The sequence below is a fragment of the Synchiropus splendidus genome, chromosome 1 (genome assembly GCF_027744825.2).
Source record: "Synchiropus splendidus isolate RoL2022-P1 chromosome 1, RoL_Sspl_1.0, whole genome shotgun sequence".
NCBI classification, from domain to species: Eukaryota; Metazoa; Chordata; class Actinopteri; order Syngnathiformes; family Callionymidae; genus Synchiropus; species Synchiropus splendidus.
This window is the reverse complement of record NC_071334.1, coordinates 27,634,555-27,660,404: the sequence shown is the minus strand read 5'-3', so window position 1 is coordinate 27,660,404 and position 25,850 is coordinate 27,634,555. Positions and strand designations below refer to the sequence as shown.

At 40.2% G+C, this 25,850-nt stretch overlaps 2 protein-coding genes across 2 annotated transcripts in view; one reads left to right on the top strand and one right to left on the bottom strand.

Moving 5' to 3' along the window:
• Positions 1–25,850, top strand: part of dock1 (dedicator of cytokinesis 1) — a 138,593-nt gene that overhangs the window by 64,270 nt on the left and 48,473 nt on the right. The gene's annotated exons all lie outside the window — the stretch shown is intronic.
• Positions 1,438–24,076, bottom strand: LOC128751380 (inhibitory synaptic factor 2A). Its single transcript, XM_053852378.1, has 4 exons — positions 23,586–24,076; positions 13,500–14,721; positions 10,398–10,469; positions 1,438–3,179 (listed from the first exon to the last, which is right to left on the bottom strand). The coding sequence occupies exons 2-4, from the start codon at positions 14,714–14,716 to the stop codon at positions 2,996–2,998; spliced, it is 1,473 nt and encodes a 490-aa protein (XP_053708353.1). The 5' UTR covers positions 14,717–14,721; positions 23,586–24,076; the 3' UTR covers positions 1,438–2,995.

The window sequence follows — 25,850 nt, the reverse complement described above, 5'->3', positions numbered from 1 at the left end:
ATAGAGGCTAAAACATACTAAGTTGAACATGGGCAGAAATTGGTTTAAAAATGAAATGAAAAAGCATGGAAAAGCATGACATGAGATTTGGCCGCAGAAACACTGCAATAGAACACAATCTAAAAAGGTTGTGACAGCACTATATTGCTATGATAGCCAGGAAAAGTTTGGACACCGCTGTTCGACACCATCAATGCTCATTACCAGCTGGCGGTGCTCTGCGCAAAATAGCTGGTTTGTGACCAACAACAAAGTACGTCTCAAGGATGTCGTCATGAGCCGCGCAACAACCTATTTACCACCATCGGCTTGACCACCTTATTTCTATGTCACTTCTTAGCACTACGAGTCGTCCTCACTTCAGATATTAACTGATGACGGACCTCCGTCATGGCTGTAGCAGAATGTGGTGTTTGACATCCAAAATTAAACATGAAAGAGTGTTGTCATGTTTAGTAGAATACTAAATAATACTAAAAATAGTAGAAATAAGCAGCGTAATACGGAGCGACTTGATTGATCCACGCTGCTTTCACCACACGTTGAACACAGTGAGAGAGATTACTGATGATGTAGAAGATTTTAATCATTGAAGTAAAGATCCAGATGTCAAAAATGATCAATGAATAGTCTGGTGATCTTCAGTAACTTGGAAAAAATCAGCGTCTTTCCTCCTCGTTGTCAGACAGCTGCCAGATCACAGCAGTGAAAACAGTTACTGTACAGCTCGGCATTATTCATTTAAGGAAATCTGTCTGTGAATAAAATCAGATGTTTATCAGCCTAATAAAGGCAAATACACTTGCGCTATCAATCATCTACACATGTCGCGAGTCCCGGACCAGCTCCAATTTCCTGCAACCGAGGCTGCACACCTCAGTGTTCTGAGAGTTTGCGAAGTGGTGTTTGAACGTTGTTGTGCGCCCAGACAGAGATCAGACCCTTTGCTGCCCGGCATCTATCATGTTTGTGTAGAGTCGCCCTGTACGCGTAGTTTCCGGCATCTGCTGTTAAGTCGCCTGAGGTGAGAAGCTCATGTGAGTTTCCTGAGACTCGGTGCAGCTCTTCAGCCAGGATGAAGTCCGCGTCCAAAACCCGACTCGCTTTTGTTCTCATCTCGGACTTCTGAGCCCAACGCGCTTTGTCTCGAGACACGGCGCCCTTAGACACTTAACTGCAATTTAAAGGCACTAGTTGTTTGTTTGATACCTAAATACCTAGATACCTAAAGCTATAGCGGTAGTGTCCAACTCAAACGATGAATCAACAAAAGGAAATTATTAAATGTGTTACACTCTTTGATAAAATGATTTTGCATACCTTTCTTCTTAGCCTGGAGGTGAAAACATTTTACACAGATAACATTCATTTTCACTTCAACTTTCAGTGCTCTTATAGCGCTTTTGTTTATTTTTGAAGATTTTGCATATTAAATAACTTCAGCTGTTTATAATGTTTTAAAAAATATACAGTATTGCACATAATGAATCAATTGCACTTTTTTGGTACAGAATCCTTCATTTCTGTCTTGTTGCTACAGTTCATCCACTGACAAAACCAAAAATCAGTCTGAAAAAGTCAAACCACTCTTTCGTGGTTTGTACATTATTTCAATAGAAGCAGGTCCTTATAATCACATTCACTTGAAATTTTATGCTATTATTTATTTATTTTTTCTTTATTTCTCACTTAATTCATCAGTCTCCCAAACCAGTCCTCCACACCATGTGTTATGAAACTTTTAATACTGTGAAATATGTTGGCGTTATATAAAATGTAAACACTCCGCGTGGTTCAAATATGATGTTGAAATAAACACAAATGCAAAATTGAACAAAATGAGTTATATTAACTGCAAATGTATAGTTTGAGAATAAACTAGTTATTTGAATGAACAAAGGTGCATCTGTTTTTGTGTAGCAAAAATAGTTTCATTTTTTTTAATGTGCCATAATGTCACTACTGGGCTGTCATGGTGTGTCACAGTGATTGAACTGGTATCAAGATGTTTGCACCATAGTTTAATACGTGACCCCATAAATCGTCAAAACATTGTATTATTACTTCTCACTATATGGTTAGCCAGAAAAACTACGTGAAAGTGTAATTTGGAAATGTATTTAGGAAAATAACCATTATTTATTGAATCCTTATTCCAGAGTCAGGTGATTCATGGCATTTTATCCACGAATGGTAAGCAGATTATTGTCAAAAACCTTTTGTTCTTTTAAGTCGTATGAAATACAAATTTCAGTTGTGTGTTCCATCCAAAACGGATTGCATTCACTTGACAAAAATACAGTCCAGCTTTGTTTTTAAAGTTGAAGAAATGTTCTGAAATACAATTTGTTTTATAATTGTTTATTAATTTATTTCATCTTTTTAAAGCATGTTCTGACGATTGATTGTACCCATGTTTTCATTGAAATAATAATTTTATGGATAAAATGATATGTGTCATTTTGTTTTATTTTAATCCTCTCATATGGTTTTCTTCAAGTGAATGCAAATTGGCAATTGTCAAACGTCTGCTAGGCCTGGTAAAGAGTTTGTCGTCTATACTGTATCAAATTAATCTGGATCAGCAGTATCTTGAAACGTTTGTTGTGCTTTGCGGTACAGTGATATGCTGTTGTCGTTGAATCCTCAGCCTCTCCTGGAGGCCGTCTGGAAAGTTCCAGGTGTTAAGTACAAATGGGACAGTCACTGAGTTGAGAGTTCAGAATCATATAGATGATAGTTATAAAAATATATGCAAATAGATCGAAGGAAAATTCAATCCCAGGGTGTAGATATTACCCTGGTTGGAGAAAAGTTGTTCATCTGAGCTTGTGTTATTTTGAAGGCTTTGTCTCTCCTTGGTATCCTTGAAGTGTTGTGTATCCAGTGGCGTACGTATCCTTTGTTTTGTCTCCAAAGCGCCAGAGTAGAAAATGAAGAATCAATATTGATGAGTGTAAGATCCATCTTCATCGCTTAAAAGGGTGATAAAGTTTCACAAAAACCAAAGTTTCCAGCGGGCATGCTTCTTCGAGTCCGCTTTGGATTTGCGTTTTGGGGTTGAAGTGAAGGCTTCCTGGGAGTGTGACAAGGTGGAAAAGTGGGCGTCATCTGTTGGGCAAAGCCTCTTCATTAGTGGCTGCAATTTGTCCTCTTGTAGTTTGAAGTCCAGCTCCACACTGCAAGAAATGAAAGTGACATTGACTTTGGAAAAATGAGAGACTGATGTGGAGTCGGGATTACATTCTTTGTGTCTGAGGAAAGATATAGCGAAGTGAATGCTGAACTGACTCAGCCGTAGAATGGAGTAACGTAAACATGAAGACAGCGAACACAGAGTTGTAACATTCTTGTTTTTTGTTACTACAAGCATAGGGACAGAAGCACGTCACGGTTGCACGTCATACACCTACTGTCTCAATTGTCAACCATTCAATCCAACAACTCACTCATATGGCCGCCAAATCCCTAGCATACAATAACAACTTGTATGACGTGCTTGTCTCATGATACTTATTGTAGCGACAGATAACTTTTCATATATGTCTTTCATTCCTTCAGTGTCTTTAGGAAACATTACAATTTCATTCAAGTGGATATTTTATTTTGATTAACACCTGTTTTTTTAATGCCCAATTCACGTTCCACAGCATTTTTGTTTCAATAAAAAAAAAAAATCTTTTTTGCTTCTGGAACTGCAAGTGGTATTATGATCTGATTTTGGGCATGCTGTGCCACCACACTGCCCTTCTCTAACCACATTAGTCATCTTTGTTGTGGCACATTTCCAATTGATCCTTGCACTAGTCTCTGTCACCGCCGTGCTCACACTTCAATTCATTGTTGTTTACCATAAATGCCATGTCTGAGTCATAATTTGCTAATGAAGAAGATGAAATGTAAAATAAGTTTGTGAAGTTGGTAAAATGATTTATGATCATATTTATTATTAAAAAGTTCAACAAATAGCATGCAAGGAAAAATAAAATTAATTGAGTCGGAGTGGAATGAATAAAATAGCTACTCTTGCAACTTCATCTCTTTTCGACTTAGTGCACAATGATGGCGACGGCTCTGGTTGTTTCTGTCTCTGCATAAACAACACCCGAGAAAGGCTGGTCGTCTAGGTCGGTGAAATTAATTATTTCTTCTGCAATTTGCTTAGTGTCAAAAATGTCACGCTCAGACCGGCGGGTATTGCCAAGCCGAAGCTGCACTCACAGCCTGCGGCTGAGGAACTAGCGATCTCACTTTCACGAGCCCAGAAAACTCTCCGTGCTCTGTGTGCTGGTGCTTCAAATGGCATATTTAATTTTAACACGCTTCCCTGCACAGCATTTTCCTGTGCATGTGCTGTAGGATGCGAACTTTACATGACAGATTGAAAGAACCTTCACGGCAGAGATGCTGCTGCCGAGTGAGTGGTGAGGAGCGTGAGTGGGGCTTCATCACTGTGCCAGCTGTCACACGTGATCAGTTGTTGTGATCAGCAGTGACAGGTAGTGATCCGCATTCACAGATCACGCTGAAATCGGCCAATCATCGGAGCATTCCTAGTAGTCGCCTAATATAAACAACGGTGAACCAAACAAGATCCAAACAAACAACAGCCTAACAAAAAGAATTAAACTCCAGAGATGTGCTTCCAAACTATTACTTCAGAAGCAAAGTAAAGAAGTAAAGAAGAAGCATTTTTCTGCACTTGTGTTCGTAATGCATGTATCTGTCTGCATTGTAATATTGTAACGTTTTCTTATTGTTTGCAAAAGAGGATTAATTTTCAGTGTGATAGCAAAATATTTTGCCTAGTCTGCCTCTACAAGTTCACCAGGAAAGAAGGGTCACAGAGGAATCTAACAAACTCATCTAGTCATCCCTTCCTGGGCAATTGATCTGGACAAAAGAGAAAGGATGGGTTTCAGGGGCCTGGCAGTGACTCCTGTAAATGTTGGGCGCTGAAGCAAACACTCAGCACTTTGCATCTGTTTGTCTCAGGACTTTAAGCTGGGTCAAGATTACTGCAGCTATTAGCAATAAATCTTAGCCGCTTCATTACACTCTGTAAATCACTTGATGTTGCGTTTGTTAGAATTTTAGTTGTGTTTGGTTTTCTCTTCAGTTTAACTGGAAATCTGCATAAATAAAATTAACTCTGGTTCCTTTTTGACATCCGAGACATCCGAAGTTGCAGTAAGTTTACCATGTATTTATTGTGCTTCTAGCCACCAGTCAGTGCTCGCATATTTGTTTTTGTTTCCCCCTCACAGATAAATTTTTACTCCAAATGAACGACAGTACCATCATGTTGACTGTCAATGACTTCCTTATATATTTAGCAGTGGGTAAATGAAGCCTAAGTGAGTGTGTCACACAACCATTTGCTATATCGACACAGATTTGATTCTGTGTTGGTGTTCCATACAGCCTTCTTCTGGAATAAATCAATAAATGTTGAATTTAAATGTCACTGCATGAAGCATGGGATGAGACAAAAAGCCGTGTTGAGGAGCCTCATGATTTTGATTGAGAAACAAAAATTCTTGGATCCTTTTGGGTCCAAGGCGTTTTGTATTTTATGCATTTGTTCTTTTTTTGGGTCCACGTGCGTGTATACTTGTAAACACTTATTGTATTTGAGTTTGGGGTAGATTTATGTTTAAAGTTGAAAACCTTGATTCAGACAAATGTTTCTTTTCCCTCTTCACCATCCATTTCCTAATAGTCAAAATGCAATTTGAAGTACATATGGAGGGGCTTAGATGTTGCTCTGAATTCTAACACAACTGTTACTAACACTGACCGACGCTTTCCTCTCTCTACCGTGATAACTCCTGCTTTCTCCTGAAATATGTTTTTTCAGAAGCTAAAAAGATTTGGATCATTTTATTCATTTTGCGTTTTCTCATTGAAGACACACCTTTGACCCTTTTTCGTGAACATCTTTTAAACAGAAGTGTCCTCTATCTTATTATTCCTAGTTTCTCTTTCTCATCCTTTGTTTCCTTATCTTTCCCTGCTCCTCCTGACCGTCCTCGCGGTCCCCTCGGCTTGTCTGCCTAGCTGAGGGGTCACGTTCGTAGCTATGGTTACAAGTTAGCACGAAAAGAGAGATGTTCCCGTCAGCAGAATGGTGTGTCTCGGCTCCTTCGCAGTAATTTCCATAAGTTATAATGTAATCAGCTCTTCTGCCTGAGGCAACGCTTAATTGATTTTCATCACCGCTCACAATGGATGCCACTGCCTCTCTTTAAATACCCATTCCCTTATTGTTTTTCCGCCGTTTGCTGAACACACACTCTCTCAACAACCGTTTACAGAGTTTTGATAAGCTCGCCCCATGTTTCTTCATTAATTTCAAGACATACAATCTAATGCTGATAGATGTGAGTGCAGCGAACAATAGGTCCCCGGGTCGACCATGACGATCAAGCTTGCTAATTACACCCACTTAAAATCATCTTGCTTTTGATCAGCACATTAGCCGGTATAAAAACTTCACCGGGGAAATGAGATTACAGGGTTTCTGCGTCAAGGCGCATCATGTCTGAAACATCGGGGAGTTCGAAGTAAAATGCCATTCACGAGTTGTCAATTTGCATATCGTCTTTTCCTTGATCTTGACTTCGACTGGTTTAGAATTTGTCGTTCTCCCCATTAACTGCACCTCCCTCAAAGAAGTTACATTAGGTTACTCCATGGAATATACATTTTGAAACTCTTTACTGAACTATCTTGCAGATCAAAGAAACAAACTCAACATTACATTGCAGTATCTCACGAAACTCATCACTGTGTTTATTTAGAACATTAACAGGGACTTTGAACTTGTTGAGAATTTGTACTAACCATCGCCCATCCATAAAAAGCATCCTCGTGTAATGAATCCTTTCATCACTTTGTGTCTGTCTTTCTCACTACACACTTTAATTACTTTTAGATTTGAACTAAGCCATTGGAATTCAACACTACATCTGCCTTATGACTGGGATGTATTGAAAGAAAAATGTATTGAACGAATGATCAGTCTATTGTTCCATTGTCAGTGTGTAACATCACACCGGATTCGCTCAGTTAAGTTGATCTTCACCGCAAATTTTGTGCATTTCTTTCAATGAAAAAATGAACTGAAAGCACAGGTCCGGGAAGCGCAAACAAACAATTAGGCAAAGGTACCCATCCGCACAAAGAGAAGCTTTAGTTGTTTCTTGTGTTTGTTAGACCTGCCAATCCATTATGTGCTGCCAGCACTGAGAACAACTTTACTGCTTGTTGAAGTACTCTAATGTATTTGTTTGTAGTCAAGCATGACCCAAAACATTGGCTATCCCTCATCATCAGTCCTCACCGAAATCTCCAATGGAGTTTATATTTTGCTATGCAATCTATTGCTATCGTCTATGAATGAATATTCTGCAGTTAGTACCCTTTTCCCCGTTTGTTTCTGCAACACTTAAAAAGAGTATTTCCACTTCTGTCTGAGGTGTCATGATGGTTTCTGAAATAGATGGAGTTCTGCAGAACTGAGTGAGCTTTGAAGGTGAGCAGGAGCTGGAGTTAAAGAACCCCAAATCAAAAGGTTTTCTCCTGTTGTGCTCTGTGTTTCAGCACCATAGTTCTCTTTTAGTCACTCAGAAGAGAAATGAGCAGTTATGCTAACTTTAGAGCGAGGCACTCCGTCTTGATCGTTTATTATTGTGGGATTAGCCTGTTTGGTAATTAATTCTTTTAGGACTTGGTAACAGCGTTAGAATCTATCAGGAACCACAGGGCAACCCTGTTTGCCATGTATCCATTTATGCTGTGCCTCCCCTGTTTTTTTCATCGTATATTCTCAGTTATTCTGTTTCTTTGTTTCCTACGGAGAGCGCGTCTATTGGGGGTTTAGTACTCCAAAATGTTTGTGCCACACACGCTCAAAACACCGACACCCTTCTCATTTGGAAAGCTTGTGTTGAATTATTTACTTGTTGTATTCTGCTTTAAGAAACAGAAGCAAGCTGCACAGTGAGGAATTCTCAGATCAGTGTTGATCCCAGAGTTCTAGGACTGAAAACATAGAGGAGTGGAACATGTCATCTGTAGATACTACGTGGCAGAGCATAGGACCAAGTATGTGTTCCTAGTTCAGCGATTCACTGTCTGTGAGTGAGTTCAGTAAATAACTGTTGACAAACATGATAGAGCAGTTTCTGAACCAAACCTTGGAAATGTGTTTGTCGACTTCAACATACAGGTGAATAGAGGTATTCTGGGTGAGATAGGCACAAAGAGTGGGCTGTAATCAATAGTGCTTTGTCTGTGCTTTGAAATAAAATCCAGATGGATAAGAGCTCCAACATTTACAAAGCAGAAGTAGATTGAGGGTGTCTCCAGGGATTTTAAGGGTGTTAACTGTGACAAAAGTTTGTAAAGGGTTGGGATTACATTTTAATCTGACTGTGCCTTTTCACAAACCAAACAACAGGGTCAGAGCAGCGAAAATGGAGACAATGTTTGCCGTAGATAACATGCTGTAAAATGGTTGTGACAATAGATGAAGTCTTCACCTCTTAAGACAGGTGGTCATAATGTTCTGGATGAGTTTGAGTCATAGCCTTACGAGTAGAGGGAAATGGATATTAAACTACATCCTTCTTTTCATTCTTGGAAGAAAGCATTGATCAAATTCTGGATTGGATTACATTAAAAACTCATTTCAAGCCCCCTACTGCAGTGTGTTGAATTAACTGATGAATCCACAATCCACATTCACAAACTCTTCGAACAGCTGACTGTCAAACTGCTTCTTGTTGAAATATTGTACTGCATGGTTTCCCTCTCTGAGCTATTTGGTATGGTGACTGATTTATCGTCATACATACTGGAGCTTTACAATTTAGGATAACCTGCACTATTAACGCATGTTTGCATCCCAACACAAGATCAAAGGTATTTTTTCCTCACTTGTTTTTGCATCCTGAAATCTGAATTCAGGTCATGGCCATGCTTTTAATGAACCGCTTCCTTAGTCTCCATCATATTGATGGTATGCAGAAGCAAAGGCTTTGTTTTTGTGACTTCTCACTTGAGGTGGGAGAAGCCTTGACAGTTATAATAATTTCTCCTCTGTGGGAGTAATAAAGGACCACAGCAGATACTTTTATATTCGTCCTGTTCAACCATTAATAAAGCTAAAACATTTCGAATTAAAACTCAACAGAGCTAAACATCTTCACATAGGCACTAGTTAGGAAGCGACGAATAAATCCTTCCTCAAGATGACCAACGTTAGCCTCTCCTCACAATATCTCGATAGCTGCTTTTTGAAAATTAAATTAAATGGAAATTACATTTATTCTTCTCGATTAGACTTTGTGGGCATTCAAATGTAATATTGTATTCATATCTGCAGCTGCGAGATAGAAGTGTTTCTCTCGTCATGTTTGACTCATCGACCAAAACCAAAATGATGACTTCAATGTAGCCCTGTTACTCGGGTAATGAGAATGAAAGCAGAAAAATGTTGGGAATAAAGCCTTATACTTTCGTGGGAGTAAAGTTTGAGTCTTTAGTACATTCTTATTAGTAAGTTTTAAGCCTTGTGTTAACTGTACTTGTATTACTTTTAACCCTTGTTTGTCTATTCTTCCTAACCCTTGTTCCTTTCTCAGTGTTTCCGCAGCATATTAACTAGCAAGATGCATCGCCACGGCTTAAATGTGAGCCGCGACACCATCAGTAAAAATGATCTCTTTTTAAACATGCAATCTCACATGATCAAATGTATTAAAACGAAGTGGAAACATCAAAACAGTCGGATAACACATAACACATCATGGCGGTGAACATGATGGTTTTCGCCATGCTATTTGCAGAAAAATCCATAAAGAAACATAATGACTGGAGTCCATTGGTAGCGGAACTATGAAGAGACGGACCACGTGAGGACAGCTGCAGATTGGAGGCAGATTTACTTCTCTCTACAATGCAACTTTGTCTAAGCCCATCCTTCTTGTCCTTCTCAAGGCTGCATTCCCATCTCTTTTTATGCTTCAAACAATATGTGCAAATGTACCCCTCCAAAGCATTTAGGATCTGATTATGACCAGTAGCATATCAGTTTTGAGCGCATGGTATGGAAATGATTCCTAGTGGCAGTTGAGTGGTGAAATGCTGATGGGGGCTTAGAGATGTCCACCAAAGATGGAGATATATTTTAGGTGTCCTGCATTTATATATCTGCCCGATACCTTCACTTACTGCTTCATCTTTTTGTCAGTTTACTTTTCTCCTCTGAAACCAGTTAACATTAGTAATTATGGCTGCAACAGCTGCTGCTACTTCAACTACAGTACAGTTATTACACTGCTATTACTAACACAATTACTGAAACTTTATCTATAATTTACAACACTCACCTGTAAATAATGCATGCGCTGTTCCTGCATGTGTCACAGTTGGCTGTGTCCTGCCCTGTTCGATAGGAGAGCCTGCAAGAAAGATTACAGTCGTGAATCAGTAATTACAAGCCTCCCTCAGCCTGCAACTGAAAGCTTCCTTGCTGAAGGGACCAAATAAAACAAGTTAGGCTGCCTTTATGACGTACTTCACATCAAGTAGCAAGAGCAAAGAAGAGTGTTCTCCAGCGTATCAAGTTAGTTCATGGTCTGCATTATCTATATTTTAGCATTATTTTGCAATAAATCCATTGAATTGGCCATGTAAAATATCATATACGTTGTGCTTTGTCCTCTCAGCTTAGTCATTAATTGTCTATTTTCACTGTATATAGCTTTATTGATTCTGAATTTCAATTCTGTCAATATCCTATTCCGCTTTATCCTGTGTGTCCTCATTTCTCACATCATTCTATTATCTGTTGTCTCTGAGATGATGTACTGTTATTAACGGGGCCAGGGCTATCGCTCTCAGGGGACAGCTAAAGAGACCGGCTAATAGCTGCGTTTGGTACCATCTAGTTGCATGCTTGAGGTGCTCAATGGTTTTTGTATTGAAGTACCGTGGCGAAATGGTGGTATTGATTCACAGGGTCTTCTGTAAGTCCCCCTCTCTTCTGATGATGTGATACATGTGTACACCTTACAGTCACTTCCCAGATGATGCACATTGGTTGAATCCTGCTTCCTCAGTCATTTTCCATCTGTTATTTAAGAGTTATCTTAATGTGATAATTAATTATGTATTTCACATGAAAGCAGGGAGAGATATATTAATTAGAAGAAATACATAGAAACCTGTACTTGAATCATCTGATTGTTCATATTATGTTATGACCACATAAAACAGTCATTGAAATGTTCCACTCATTGTGTGTGAGTTGGTGACGGAACATTATTGTTGTTAAATGAGAAGTACAATTTTGTTTCGTCATTTCAGATTCCTTGCATTGTGTTTTTTAAAGCAGACGTTTCCACTGGGCACTGCTATTCATTACTGTGTGTAGCAATCTGCTTTAAAATAATATTTTCAATCATTTATGTGTCAGTGTAATTCAAATGTTTAGGAATGTTTTTAACCACTTTTTTAAAAAATATTATCTATCAAACATCTTTTGCAAATTTACTTTTCATGATCTTCCTGATGTCCCTACTTTAGCAGTCTAAAGTTTCAAGATCTGCAGTACAATATTTTGACCTGTGGCTCATTTGCCTGCTGCACCTCTGTGTATAAATATATATATATACCATTTAATGATGGCAGTTCCATTTCCTGTCCATCGTCAGTATCCACATCATCATTCTTTATTCGTCCAAAAGTGCTCTGTTTTAGATTCAGCGGCAAACAATGTTGTTAAAAAAATAACGCAGTTAATAGAAATGAAGAACTGTAAACACACAAAGTTGCACACTATGTATCACATCTCTGTAATTGCTGATTAATGTTGTGTTCTCAGGTCCTGCTGAATTAGTTTCAAGGTTGAATTCTTGCATGTCATGCTCAGACCCTCATCACCTCTGTATGCAGCACTGGTGTTGAAAGCAGAGCCAGAAAAAGCTTCCTACTTCCTTGGAAACACTTAAAAAATTGGGCATACCTTGTAATTGAACCGTATTGCAGATTGTATTCTCATAAAACAGAAAATATCAGTGCCTGATCTTCTTACACCTTTTGAGTTTCCGCTACGCAACACTCAATCACAATAAAAAGGACGCTGAAGTGGTCTTACAGTTTCTTGAAAGATGGGCATTGTTGTCATTTTAGGAGCATAAGAGCACTTATGAATGCGTCTTTGCCTGTCTTTTTCTTCTCCTTCACCCAACATGATCCTGCCTCTACTCTTAATGTGTCTAGACAGAGCGAGTGATTTTTTTGTTTTTTTCTGGCCGTGAATGGCGCGAGACGCTCATTTTTAATACATTAGCCACATATGGTGGCAGTAGTGTGTCACTGAATTAACTAGACAGCTGCAAATCTGTGATAGCTAACAACTATGGAGGAGTTCTTGAAAAGAAAAAATGATAAAGAAGTGATGTTGTCCCCCCACCAGTAAAAACTGTTGATGAAAGCACCTGTTGAAGCAGTTTTGAAAACATTTTATGACAATACTTTCATTTACTCTGTACTTACATCTTCTTTGGAGTTTAAATAAAATATATTATTTTTATTTAATGATGTTTATACATGGTTTTATTATACTTGTTTTATTCAGAATTTTAATCAGTTTTTCCAATTTTCTCAACAGTTTGCATGTAGTGTATTTTATTCTTTTTTTTTTTTCTTTCGTAAATTTGTTGAATATGACTTGCACCTGTTTCTGTTGCTGGTTGAGCTTTTCGATGACAAATACACCTTAGGGGTGATCACATGTCATTTCATGTCATTTCACAAGGTTTTGGTTTGTGTGTAAGTAGATTAAATATGGTTACTGATCACAAATGAAATCAATTGTAATGAATCAGTTTTACTGACTGGGCCCCGAGCCCATTTTTTCTGGGAAAGGTGGGCCCTGAGAAGGAAAAAGGTTAATAACCCCTGGTCTGGACCATCTGAGTCTGCCCTCAGGTTTTAAGCTGTGAAGTAAATATCTGAAATTTTTTAATGGAAATGATAAACTTGCAACAGGTTTCATATTTAACTGAAGATAATTAGAAATATTAGTCTCTTGTACCAAATGTCTCTGTATATTATTCATTATTCCTACTTCAAGATAAAAAGTTAAAGAGGCAGCTGGAGACAATTGTTGAACAAAATAATAAAGGTTGCTCGCAACTATGATGCCAGCCAGGCTTCACTTCAACTTGTTTTCACAACTTCTGGCTAATATGTCATTGTTTGTTTGCAGTGTACATACACATTGTGATTTTTATGTTTGTAGTAAGTGTAATTTTATGTAATACTGTAATACAAAGCATACTTTGTAATAGTCTGACGTTTTTGCCTCAATGATCATAGCATTAGCTAAACCAAGAAACTTCTTATTCTGATATGTTTGTTGACTGTATGGTATTGATAGCAATAATATGAACAATAATGTTTCCTGTGCTGGTAGTTGTCCTTACCCCTCTCTGTGGGCCTCCCCTTTCTCCAGTTCCTGGATAACCCCCAGCAGCACTTTGATAGTTTCTTGACTGGAACTGATGAGGGTCTCCATCGCCTGGAGCTGTGCTTTTACATCCCTGTCCTTGTTCATAGGCACTATTTGCTTACAGGCCTCGTGCCTGGTATCAGGATTCGCCCCTGTGTTTGTACTCCCTGCAACGGGTGACTGAGGTTCCTCCATGTCCCTCAGAGGCTGAGCAGATAACTGTCCACTGTGGCACTGTGCTTGTGTCGTACAGCGTGGAAGCGTCTGGCTCTGCAGTCCGTTGAGCTGGTGGCTTTTCTTCCGCTTGTTGCGCACAGACGGACTGTCCAAACATTCAACCTGTGTTAGCGAGTTCCATGCGATGGGACCCGTGACCTTCGAGGCCCTGTCCGGCAGGGTTTGGGATGACCTCTCCTCTAGATTGAGCAGCTGCCTGTTGACTTGATAATCCGAGTCAGCGCCTTGATGTTGAATTCCAGTCCTGGAATTTGAGGGGACACTGCAAAGTTGATACTCGGCCTGTGATCCAGCACTCGTTCCTCCTCTTTGCGTGTCTGAAAGGCAATCTGTGTCCACTGAGCAGCTAAGCAGCAAAGCATCAGAGCACGGGCCATCAGGTGCAGTGTGCTGCTCTACCGTGGTGATGCACTCATTAGTATGGAGCAGAGCCCTGGTCCTCCGGACTCCACTCCTCCCGCAGGCTCCCTCCTCCTCTTCCTCATCTAAGCACGGTGCTGCAGTCTTCGCCTGTTTCACCTCCATGACAAAACCATTATTTTGACCTTTGTATGTTTCTACTGCTGCCATGTGTTTGAAGGTGTGGCCTTTTTTACGCTCAAAGGGAAAAGTCTGATAATGTTTCTTCAGGTCGGGAGACGTTTGCACTCCCGTACTCTTCGTCACATTTGGGATGGATCTACGTGCTGGGACTGTCATGTACTTCCGATATGCCACCTTGTATGAGAGGGGCTTCCTGCCCCTCCCTAATGCCTGCAACTCTGCCTCCCTTTGTTCATTCTGAGCCTCACAGATATCCTTGAAACGCACTTGCAAGGCCTTGTTTCTCTTTCGCACCTGTCGACTGGCATCCAGGGAATATTCAAGTGCCAGGGAGGTGGAGGGCAAAGGTGCACCCTCGGAATCTGACTCTGAGTTGGTGAGCGTGCATTTGCCGCTGTCCTTGCTCACCATTTTTCCTGCAAGACAGAGGAAAAGGTTTTAATAAGTGGACACTCCTCTCCCTTACTGTTCCAGTACAAGATTCCGAACCGTTCTGCGCATGCTGACTGGTCATATGTTTTCTTGTTTTCAAAGAAAGCAATCAGGAATAATATATTAATTCATAGGTGGCAAACATATTCATAAATCAGTTAATGCTTCTCTTGATGGACGGGTGTCACACTGAGGCAAGGGCCAGCAAATGGCACCGTCAGAAACAGCGTTTCCTTTTTGCTTTGTGGCCACCTTTGTGAGGTATACTAACTTGTCTGGACTGAGCTATCTTGTGCGGCTGTCCACACCAAAGTGCATCAATGACACCTGGCTGCCAGTGACCGTCAATCAGCTTACAGCTGTTCCTTTTCGTGGTAACAGGAAGATTCGTATGCAAATGTGAGATGAAGACAACTGCATCTGCACTACCATGAAAAGAGAGAAAGGACATGCTGACTTGAAACTCTGATTGATAACGTTAAAGTTGTAGTTGGTAATGTGTGCGTGTCCACTGGTCAGGTTCGCCATCAGTGCTGAAGAATAAGTGTGTGAGAGAACTCAAACATTGACGCGCAAATGGAAAATAAATGCCAAGGTTTTTTAATTGATTTCAGGAAAGGTCACTTTCAACTACGTTGGTCATAGTCTTGCGCATTGTTAAAAAAATAAAATTTAAATTGGAAACCAAAAAAAACATTCAAACTTTCTGAATAGTGGTGTGTGACAAGCTCAAACACTGTGCAGAGCAGCCTGAATGAGGATTTTCGCTTCAAATTGACAAAGCGATATAACACAATGTTATTTGAATACAAAAATGTGACGCAGAGGTGAAACTAGGACTGCGGTACCACTGACGTAAATCTGGCAACCCACTTCATCATTCTCAGGGTGCCGTAAAAATCTGGCAGCCCAATCCTCCACTTCAGCTGTGACAGCACAGATTCCACCGCTCTCTGCCCGGTTGACTGGAGCCCGAACAGGAGCGTTTCAACACAAGACGAAATTATTTTGACTTAAAAACCCATGGCTCACATGTTTCCTTTTCATTTGGTCATTTCTTTGTTGTCCATGGTGTCAAGCATCAAGCACAGCCGTCTCCGACCAACATCATGGCGATGCTTCAGTGGAAAGTGTGATCCAAAGTCTGTAGATTTCACTATGGCTCAGCAACAAGAGTCTGTGCTGTGACTTGTAGGATTTGCTTGTCATTGCCTCTTACACTGTCTTATTTTAATAGCTTGTTCTGGTGCACCGACAGTAAAACTTTCTTATTTTTATCATTCTTAACCTTTAGTGGGCCTAATTATGTTTCATCTAAAGTTTTAGCTAGATGAAGAATACACCTCAATATTTGGTTAAGAATGGAAAAGCAGGGCCATCCATTTCCAAGTCATTTACTTCCTTTACTTAATAAGTGAACAGACAGTTTGATAGACATGACCCAAATTGCAGGTTTTGCGCTACTCATGCCCTATCAGGGGAGCTTGATATGTCCTGGCTCTGAACTTTTGTCCTTCAGAATGTAAGAATCAGCCTCCTGTAAAGCTGCTGTTACTGTAGAGAATACATAATTTTGCTCTGTCCAAAAACAGAGACAACATCTCGACACAAATAAACGACTCCTCGAGTCAACATCTCAGTCAAGAGTGTGATGTCACATGGTTTCAATGTTACACAGACTTGCGGGTTAACGTCTTACCCAGATGATTCATGACTCATTTTGCTTTTTATTAACAAACAGGTTTGTTAAAGCTGCTCTAAATGCATCAGTGATTTGATATTTTTGACCTGGAATATAGTCGCCGTGCAAGAGACATCACCAATGTTTTTTGGGGTGCTCCAAGTGAAGCGGCCCTTTTGCAAACTTTAACTGGGTACACATTTGCAAGCGTTTATTTTTTTATTATGATCCAATGCTATTCTGACTTGATTTCCAAAGAAAGTTAACCTCACAACAGGACACCTTCAAGGTCGCAGCCGTACGATTTATTTATTCCTTCATTTTCAACTGTTGTCTGACCTCTTAATACTGAGAACCGTAAGTGCTCATGAGTCCCTGCAAAGTATTTAGCATGCAAACCTGAGCAAACCGTTTCATCTTTTCAGTTAAAGTTCTATAGAAGAATCACGACTGTGCTGTTTGCCTCTGAGGTACTGCCACAAAAATAACATCACCCCACTGCTCGCTGATTTACAATGAGCAAACACTCCACAGGCTCTCATAGATGCTGAATCAAATAGAACAATTATTTGTCTCATCTTATCTACCATGGCTGCTCTCTGTCAACAGGGAGTCACTTCCTCCTGCAGACTGCCTGTTTGCTTACCTGCCAGCTACGGATTGGACGTTTTGTCTCGGTATCTTCTCCATCGACTTCTCTGCACCGCTTTGAATAATGAAGCGATACCCTCTGATATGACACTTTTCAGTTTCTGGACCGGCCCAGTTTAATTGCCTGTTGTAGGCATTTTATTTCTTCATTCTCTGATTATGCACCGCTGCTGGCTTCACAGTAGCCATTTGTTAGTTAATGGATCTATCAACAAGAATTCACAAAGCTTTTGATCTGCCTCATACAGTCTGTAATGAATTGGTTTTGGTGCGGCAGTGGCAACAAGTGGTCATGACTGCAATAGCAAAACATAGCTTCTCATGATAGTAAACACTGCAATTTTAGTTGTTGAGTCGCTACTGCTGGGTGGGTCTTTATAGTTTGCACCTCAATAAAACTAATGTAAAAAAAAATAAAGAACAATAACAGGATGTGTGTGATTGAACAGCTGTATATGGGATAGTGCTTGAATATCACTGAAGATTTGGACATGCATGTTCGCTCATTGCCTGGATGGAAGTAACAAGGTCAGATGCTGGCAGCTGTCCTCCAATTACCTTTCTTAAATTGTCTAGTAATGTTGCTATAATTACTGGCTGTGCACAGCACACCATGCAGGTTCAGTTTGGTTAGATGAAGGCTGCTTTCTGCTGTGCAAGCAGATGTCTGTTCTCATCAGACCAGTGGCTACTAATTGACAATAAAAACCAAGTACAATTTCTGTGTACAGCCACTGTGGGGGTCATTAGTCGACCATGGGGCAACTGCATATTAGATAACTGTTTGGTGTTGAACCTGGAAAAGTTGATATGACGCTGCGGGGTTCATTATTAACACGAAAATCAATATCGTTCCTAAAAGCTCCACCGCCGTTGAATAATTTCCTTCCAGATGTTCCTAAAAGTCCTTGCAGTTATATCTGACAATTTTGTCTAATCCTTGCAATTTCACTCAGCTTTCTGCAGCAGCTGAATGATCAAAGGAAAGCTGTATCAAGCACTAATTCCGACAGCCTTTTTTGAGATAAACACCTGAGAAGTACATTTTCCGACAGCAACAACATTAAAACAGTTTTTATTTTACATTTATTTATTTATTTTTCTATCGATCGCTCTAACTTGTCGAGACCAGCTTACAATGGAATTTAGCCCTGGCAGTTCTGTGGTGCTACCATTTTTGATTTATTTGATGTACAAAATGTTAAATGATTCAACTTTTTTGAATTAATGACTTCACTATGAACTAGCAATAAACTGCTGGAGGTGAATTCATTGGTCTTAACAAAGGGATGTTTCAATGAGGATTTTTGCTCCAGATCCGATCAGCCAGATCACGACTGATCACCGTTACTGATCACAGATACTGATCACATGGATTGACAATGAATTTGTAATCAAAATGATGAGACCTTCTGTGTACATGTTGTCAAAAAATGAACCGTTAAATCATTTTAATTCAGACGCGTTTTATATACTTCTTCAAGGAGGAAAAAAAAGAAAAGAAAAACCTTGTAGAATGTAGCAACGATTCTGTGAAAAGAACAACTGATGGATGCAGGATGCAAACTTTACATGACAGAGTGAAAGAACCACCACAGCAGACATGCTGCTTCCGAGTGAGCAGCGGGTACGGAGGCGCGGACGCATCACAACCAGCGGAGCTTCATCAGAGTGCTGGCTGTCACACGTGATCAGTTATTGTGCTCAGCAGTGTGATCAGGTAGTGATTGGCATTCACCGATCATGCTGATATCGACCGATCATGATCAGTGACCGATCAATCGAATCATCCCTAGTCTTACTATTATTATTACTATTATTGGCAATAGAAGTAAAATATGGCTGAATGTTCCAATTTGGTGCATTTTCTGTATTTCAGGGCATGATGTGGTAAACTTGAATCAGAACATTTTGTTGTTTTCTGATTCCATCCATGTATTCATACTTTGTTTTTCAAAACACTTTCCCCCTAATACATGGGGAGGAGAGCCACTCCACACTTACTGCATGCAGATTTCGTTGAGGCAGCTTATTTGTGTATTATGTGTATGTGTATTCATCAAGTATGTATCTGGCAATACAACTACTATTGGAGAATTTTTGCTGTCTTGATGGTCTCCTCTGTTAGTGAGGAGACCTACATTATAGCTGAGGAATGTCGTCTATACTTAGCCCCCACCATCGTCATACAAAATACAAGGCTAACCTCCATCAATTTTGGTAATCCTTCTGAGTCATTGACATTCAAAAAGAAACATATTAGTGTGGGCATACTTGGCATTTCGGACTATCGTTAACATTTAATATGGAAAAAGAACAAAACAAAACAGATATTAGACTCAAATGAAAACAAAACTTTTAGTAGGCTTTCCTGCAAGTCTTCATGAGAAAAAACTATAATTTATCAGAAGAGGAGTCAGTATAGCTTTCCTCACTTTAGGTTCTTGTTAATACAAGAGCATAAGCTCTGGGAAAACAAATACAAGAGGACAAGCTCTGGGAAAACTTCTTTGTATTGTAACTATTTGCCTAGGAAGAATAGGTGTTGCATCTGCAGTCGTTTGACTTTCACACCTTCAGATGAAAAGACCTTGTCATCAAATGTCATTGCCAGCCTCACTAATGCTTTTGTGTCAGAATGGGAGCAAAACCCAGCCTTCAGGCTCCAATATTTTTCGGTGAAATGCGTCTGAGGACAGTGGAAATATAGTAGTCATAGAACATTTTGGCACTGTTTTTCTGTTGCACATATTGGACAACACTGCATTTCAGATCACATCAATTTTCATAAATGTTTCCAAATGTACAAAATTTTCAGTCTACACCACGTCAAATAAACAATCAACTTCTGATCGCTTATCGTGACTATCTTACATTATTACAGTTTAGTGTAGCCTTGCATCCTGCTGGAACATATGAGGGCTGTTTCATCCTGGCTATTATGGTAGTTCCAACCTGCTTTTGTAAGCCAGACATGTCTTCTTTTTTCATCTTCATCTCTCTCCCTTGTGAGGTTCCTCGTTCAATTTAAAGTGACAACTATGAAAAACACTGATGATCCTGAAACCAAACACACCACTGAAAAGCCAAGTATGGATGTTGAATGTAGGTAGGTAGGTAGGTAGGTAACTTTATTGTCAAATATGCTACAGTACAAGACATATAGCATGGATGAAATATCTGTTCTCTCAGACCTGGACACGACATACAATACAGACAACATAAAGATCACAGACAAATGTGTTAACTCAGGAGTGTTGTTTTGGAGTTGGTACCCTTTGAGATGGTTGAATCTTGAGTCCTCAGACCTTTGCTGTGTCAGAATTATCAGGCAAAAATATAGATATCTCAACAATGCAGCTCATTAATTAATAGTGGAAAAGCACTCAAAATTTGTCGGCTGATATTTTTTAGGAAGACTGTTAACTGCAAAACAGCGTAGCCGAAAATGGATGTTGAGATGACTAAAGCTGCTATCAGTCCGCGATGGGTACAGCCAACATGTCTGCAGGGCAGAGGTATTTCAGTACATCTGAGAACGAGCGAGGGACTGTGATTTGTCAATTTGAATTCTCATTTTGGTGTATCCATAGGTACTTTAGGTTCTTGTTAATACGAGAGCAGTAGTAGCAGTAGCACACTTTTCCCTCTTATCTAGCATTAACGCTTTTACTACATCACTGTTTATTTGTTGACATTGGTCAGTACCCCTCATTTCTGGAAAGGAATTACTCGTCATTCTGCTGCTCTTACTCCTTTTTTTTAAAAGCTGTCGTCATCACTTAAAATTGTAATATTGATGTTCTTTGTCAGTGTGTCTAACTCTCTTGTGGTTATCTTCCTTTCTCTTGTTAAACACACTGTCTGTCAAGTTCCCCTTGGTTCTGCTTTCAAGACAGATTGAGGTTCCTTAGCTTGATGTGTGGCGTCAGAACTCCCTTGCTGCTATTAAATTCCTTCCAGTCACACCAAGCAGAGAATAAAAGTCACCTTCAAAGCGCTCAGTGGATTGTTAAAAAGTAGGGTGTGATTGGATCAGACAACGTTGTGTTGTCTTGTGAGAAAACTTGCGTGTAGATGAGAGGCAAAATCTTGGGAGATTGATATCTAGGTTTTTATATATATATTTTTTTTTTGACAGACTGGAGGCAAACTGTTGAATGCTGTTAACATACTGTACACATTTCTTTTATCCCCAATGAACAGTTGTAAGTTTAAGTGATGTTCAGTAGTTCTTTGATCATTTTCTGGTCATGTAGGAGTGATTTGCTAAAAACAGCCGTCAATGCTCCTTTCATCTGAAAATACACCTGACACTGACCACTTGTGTTTGTTACTGCAGCTGCCGGCCCGTCTAGTGAATTAGTGAATCTGGAAGTTCTTTGCTGTTCCCATGTATATAGATGTGGCAAGCACTCACACAGGCTTTAAGTAGATAAGCCTCCTGCCAATGATGGCACTTCTTTAGACAGCACTTGCTGGCATTCGTAAGGGTTCTCGCTGAATTTGCCTATTCACTTTCTTATTCTTTTTCTGGCTAGAATACTTGACAATGCCTCTTAACCCTACCTCACTATTGTCAGCTTACCTGGAATTAGGTGTGCTTTGTCAGTACAAGGGTCGTGTCAGGTCAGTGACTCGCTTTTTCTATTGGCAGAAATCTGAAACGGTCGCACTAAATCAGTTGACATCTCAGTGAATATTGGTGAGGATCAGAACCCCCAAGTCTAATAACATGGCTGCCAACACAAAACTAATAGGTATCTCTGCAATTAGCAAATGAGACGTAAGAGACATATCTCCTTCCCAGTATCTTGTCCAAGCGCGGAGGACAACCTGACAGAAGATTTATTGGCACAGCGGTAGTGGAAGTGATTTATCACTTGCCTGTGAATCAAGAGGTCAAGCTCTCTTTCAAATCAGTTTTCCCACCTACCTTCGGCTATTGGCATTCATTTTGGTTGTGGCTAATTAAGAAAGAAAAAATGTGAAAGTACGGATCCAAGTCTAGGCTTTTGCAGAAGTTCTGTTAGTCAGTTGTGTAGATGTATCTTAAACCTGGATGATGACGTTGACGTGCGTCCACTCCCTGTTGTGTTCCATTTGGCTCAAAAAATCGAAAAACACAATCGATCTGAGCTTTAACCCTGGACTTCAGTTCTGCATTTCTTAATACACAAGCACAATTTTCCCCTGAAGCAACTCCAGTCAATATGCTGGAAATGACTGGTAGAAACAGTCTGCGGCTCATTAATAAGTTGTACGACAGGTATTTGGGAAGAAACCAACTTCACAAAAGATTCTTAAACAGCTCGGTTTTCAGTCGCATCCGCAGTGTTTGAGGAAGAATGGTTTTCACTGAACAACTGAACTACTTATCGCGGTGACACTCTGAAATTACAGTTCTGAAGCAGTGGTTCTGCACATACCGCCCCCCGCTGGCCAGTGTTAGTGAACACCAAGCCCATCATGCTCCCTTTAGACAGAGCACTCACACCTGCCAAACTTGGGTGTAAAATGGGCCTCAGCCAGACAAGGATGGCGCTGTCTTAGTATACTTCGATTCAATCATCGGTGGATTGCAATGTAGGAGTTAAAATTGACCAGCAGGCTGGGGATTCTGACATACATGATGAGTCTTGGTTCACCAAACATGGGTTCAAATGAGAACTAGCAACTAATGCTGCTTCCTTGTGTTTTCTGTCTGTATACAAACTGGTTCTGGTTATAAATGCTGCTGTTTTGGGGTTGATTTGTGATGTCCTCTGCATTAGTAAGATTATTGTCGGGTTTTTCCATCACTCGCATTTAGTGACTTCCAACAAATGCTTATTTTATTCGTCCTCAACTAAAAAGCTGCCATTATGGTATGGTCCTCATTCATTGTGCTTCAGATAGCAAAAATATCTGGAATTCCTCCACACTGTCTGATCTCAGTGCCTCTTTAATGAATTTTGGATCACACCTTGTCTGAAGCTGCCAACTGATATTTCCCGTTTTTATCTATATCTATTTCTCACCCGTGGAAATATGCCCACGTAATCTTCGCCTGCTATTCTTTGAGGTGAGAAAGAGGGCACGTACTCCATTAATAAAGATTATTCTTCAGTTCAAAGTCCTTCATCAGATGCAGCCGACTGTCTGAAGCCCAGCTCGTATTACAGCCTCTTTGCTCAGGGGGTCTTTCATCACCAACACGCTGCCTCAGTACACGGGACAAAAGCTTGATGCAATCATTTTTTGGGGTTTCTGGTTTATGTAACCCTCGCTCAAATGCAGCATCATGCAAGCTGTGTTTCACTTCAGAGAGTCAGGATCTCACTGAACCTGGACTGTCTGATTCGCTTCATGTCAAGCAACTGTATAGACCCTTTTCTTTCTTTGTGCTTACCCTTAAATATTGGTTTATATTTACCAAACTTGGGTTTTGTCTCAAAGGTTAAACAGCTTCAGAGGTTATTTAAACATACCTGCAGTGTGAAGCAGAGATGAGAGGAAAAGAGACGAGAGACTTACCTCAGACACAGGAATCACTGACTAAGGATGCAATCGCTTGGATGTTCGGTTGTGTCCGTGCATGCCTGTTTCCCAAGTGGAGCGGCGCTACGATAGACGCCTATATCATTGCAGAAGTTGCAGGAACAGCCAGGTAGTGGCAGCATACGAAGCAGCGGCTGTAGTTTGAGTAGTTGTTACACATCAATGTCCTCTGATCCAGTGGTGTGAGGTTCCTCCGTCAACACTCCCCCTCTCTTTTTAGCTCCTCTCTAACCTGCTCTCATCTGTTCCCCTGCTCACACAGCATAGGTCTCACACTCTATCACTCACTCACTCTCTCACTCACACATGCATACATTCATTCTCACACACTCGCACACATTCACACACACATTCACACTGTGGCTGAACTCCGGACGCCTCACCACCAGAGTCCGTGCAGGCGGAATATCCCCATCGTGCCTCTGCAGTTTTTCTATCCGGCTGCTTTTCTGCATGTGTGCATCAGAGTGTGTGTACAAGTGAGAGAGAAAGAAGGAGAGAGGGTTGGGGAGATTAAGCGAGAGGAGGAGGGAGAATGGGCGGGTGAAGGGAGGGATAGACTGTGAAGAAAGTACAGAGCCGTTTTGATATATATCACTGACTTAGATGAGGAAGCGCTAACATTTTATTTTGCTGTTGGGTACGCAATCTGTATTCGGCATTTCATAATGTCATTAATTAGCTTTCTTTTATGAGTTGTTACCGAATGTTTACCCGACTGGAGACAAATTTGCCTCAGATAAACTGCATGTGCAAATAAACTTTGCCACATAGCATGTCAACTTTTCTCCCTTAGTTGATTCCTAATCTACTTAAATATTCATAACAAACACTGTGCTGATTGGTTCTACCGTGACTTGTGTTCCTCACCAACAAATCTCAACAGTACCTTTTTTTTGTTTTCACAGTTTTTAAGTTGGGGGGGGAAAAAAAGACTTTTCTCTGAGGTTGAGACATTAATATAGTTTTACGCTCACCGTTGCTTTTGTCGCTACAATCATGTGACTATTTTTACATCAGACGAATGCTTATTAAATGTTCTTGCTTTTTACAGTCTTCTCTTTTCGTTTTTAGTAGATGAATATACAACTGGTGCTAAATGTGCATCCATGTTTGGATACTTCAATACTAAAAGCTGACCCCCTTTCTCTTGCTGGGAAACCCCTGCTTGTGCTTGGACGCCTCAGGTACCACAATAATGAGCTGCTTTCCAGACTGCAGCTGAGGCTTCCCTCTGTGTTTATGCATTGAGGTATAGTGAGTTCACGCAGTAAAATAATTTTAGTTGATGGTTTTACATCGACTCGGCATTTATTGTTTTTCCTTGTTTATGATTTCATTGCTTTAAATTGCCATGCGAACGATATGCGACATGAGCATGCATTCACCCTGTGATGACCACTGGGAGTGAGAACCTTGGAACCTGTTTTAGTCAGACAATGACGTTTACACATTGTCAAATATACCATCTCTTTTTCTGCACCTCTTGCGTGTTTTTCGAAAAAGGCATCGCTTCTTTCAACAGTTGCGTCTAGAACGCCTCCAACATGCAAACTCTTCAGGATAAACATGACTGACCATACAACCTAGCACACAATTTGGAAACTTTTTAAATTCTTAGAGTGATTTCATTCTGCGAAATGGACTTTAATGCTACACTGCAATAATAGTACCGAATCACTCTGGGGATAAGACACCTTTGGAATGCTGAAAAAAAAAATTGCATTGCAAATGAATAAATGTGCAGATGTGGCTTTTATGAACTAAAGAATTCCTTCAACTTGTTTAGTGTCTCACTGCCTTCAGCAAATTGCCTCCAACTAAGCACTTCGTGACTACTATGTTTGTTTCTTATTAATCACATCATTCTTCATCTCACTTTTTGCACTCTGCATTGGAAACAGAATCTGCTTCATTCCTCACTGCGTCTTCAGGGTTATTTGTCGGATTGGCTTGATATTGTTCCAGAACAACATTATGGCTTCCTCAATTCTTTTCTTTGAGCTTTTTAGTTGAAGGACCACAAATGGTAAATGACATCTGACCATGTGATTCCACTGCAAAGCGGCTGAAGTTGCCCTGTGACGTGGTCCTCGCTCTTCGAGCTTCTTGTGCCTGGTACATCTGTCTTTTTTATTTGTTTTCTGCAAGCAAAATGGCGGGGTGGACGCATCACTGCAGTGTTTTGTCTCTTACATTGATTTTATTACCTTGACGCAAAGGTCCTATTTGTGTTCTTGT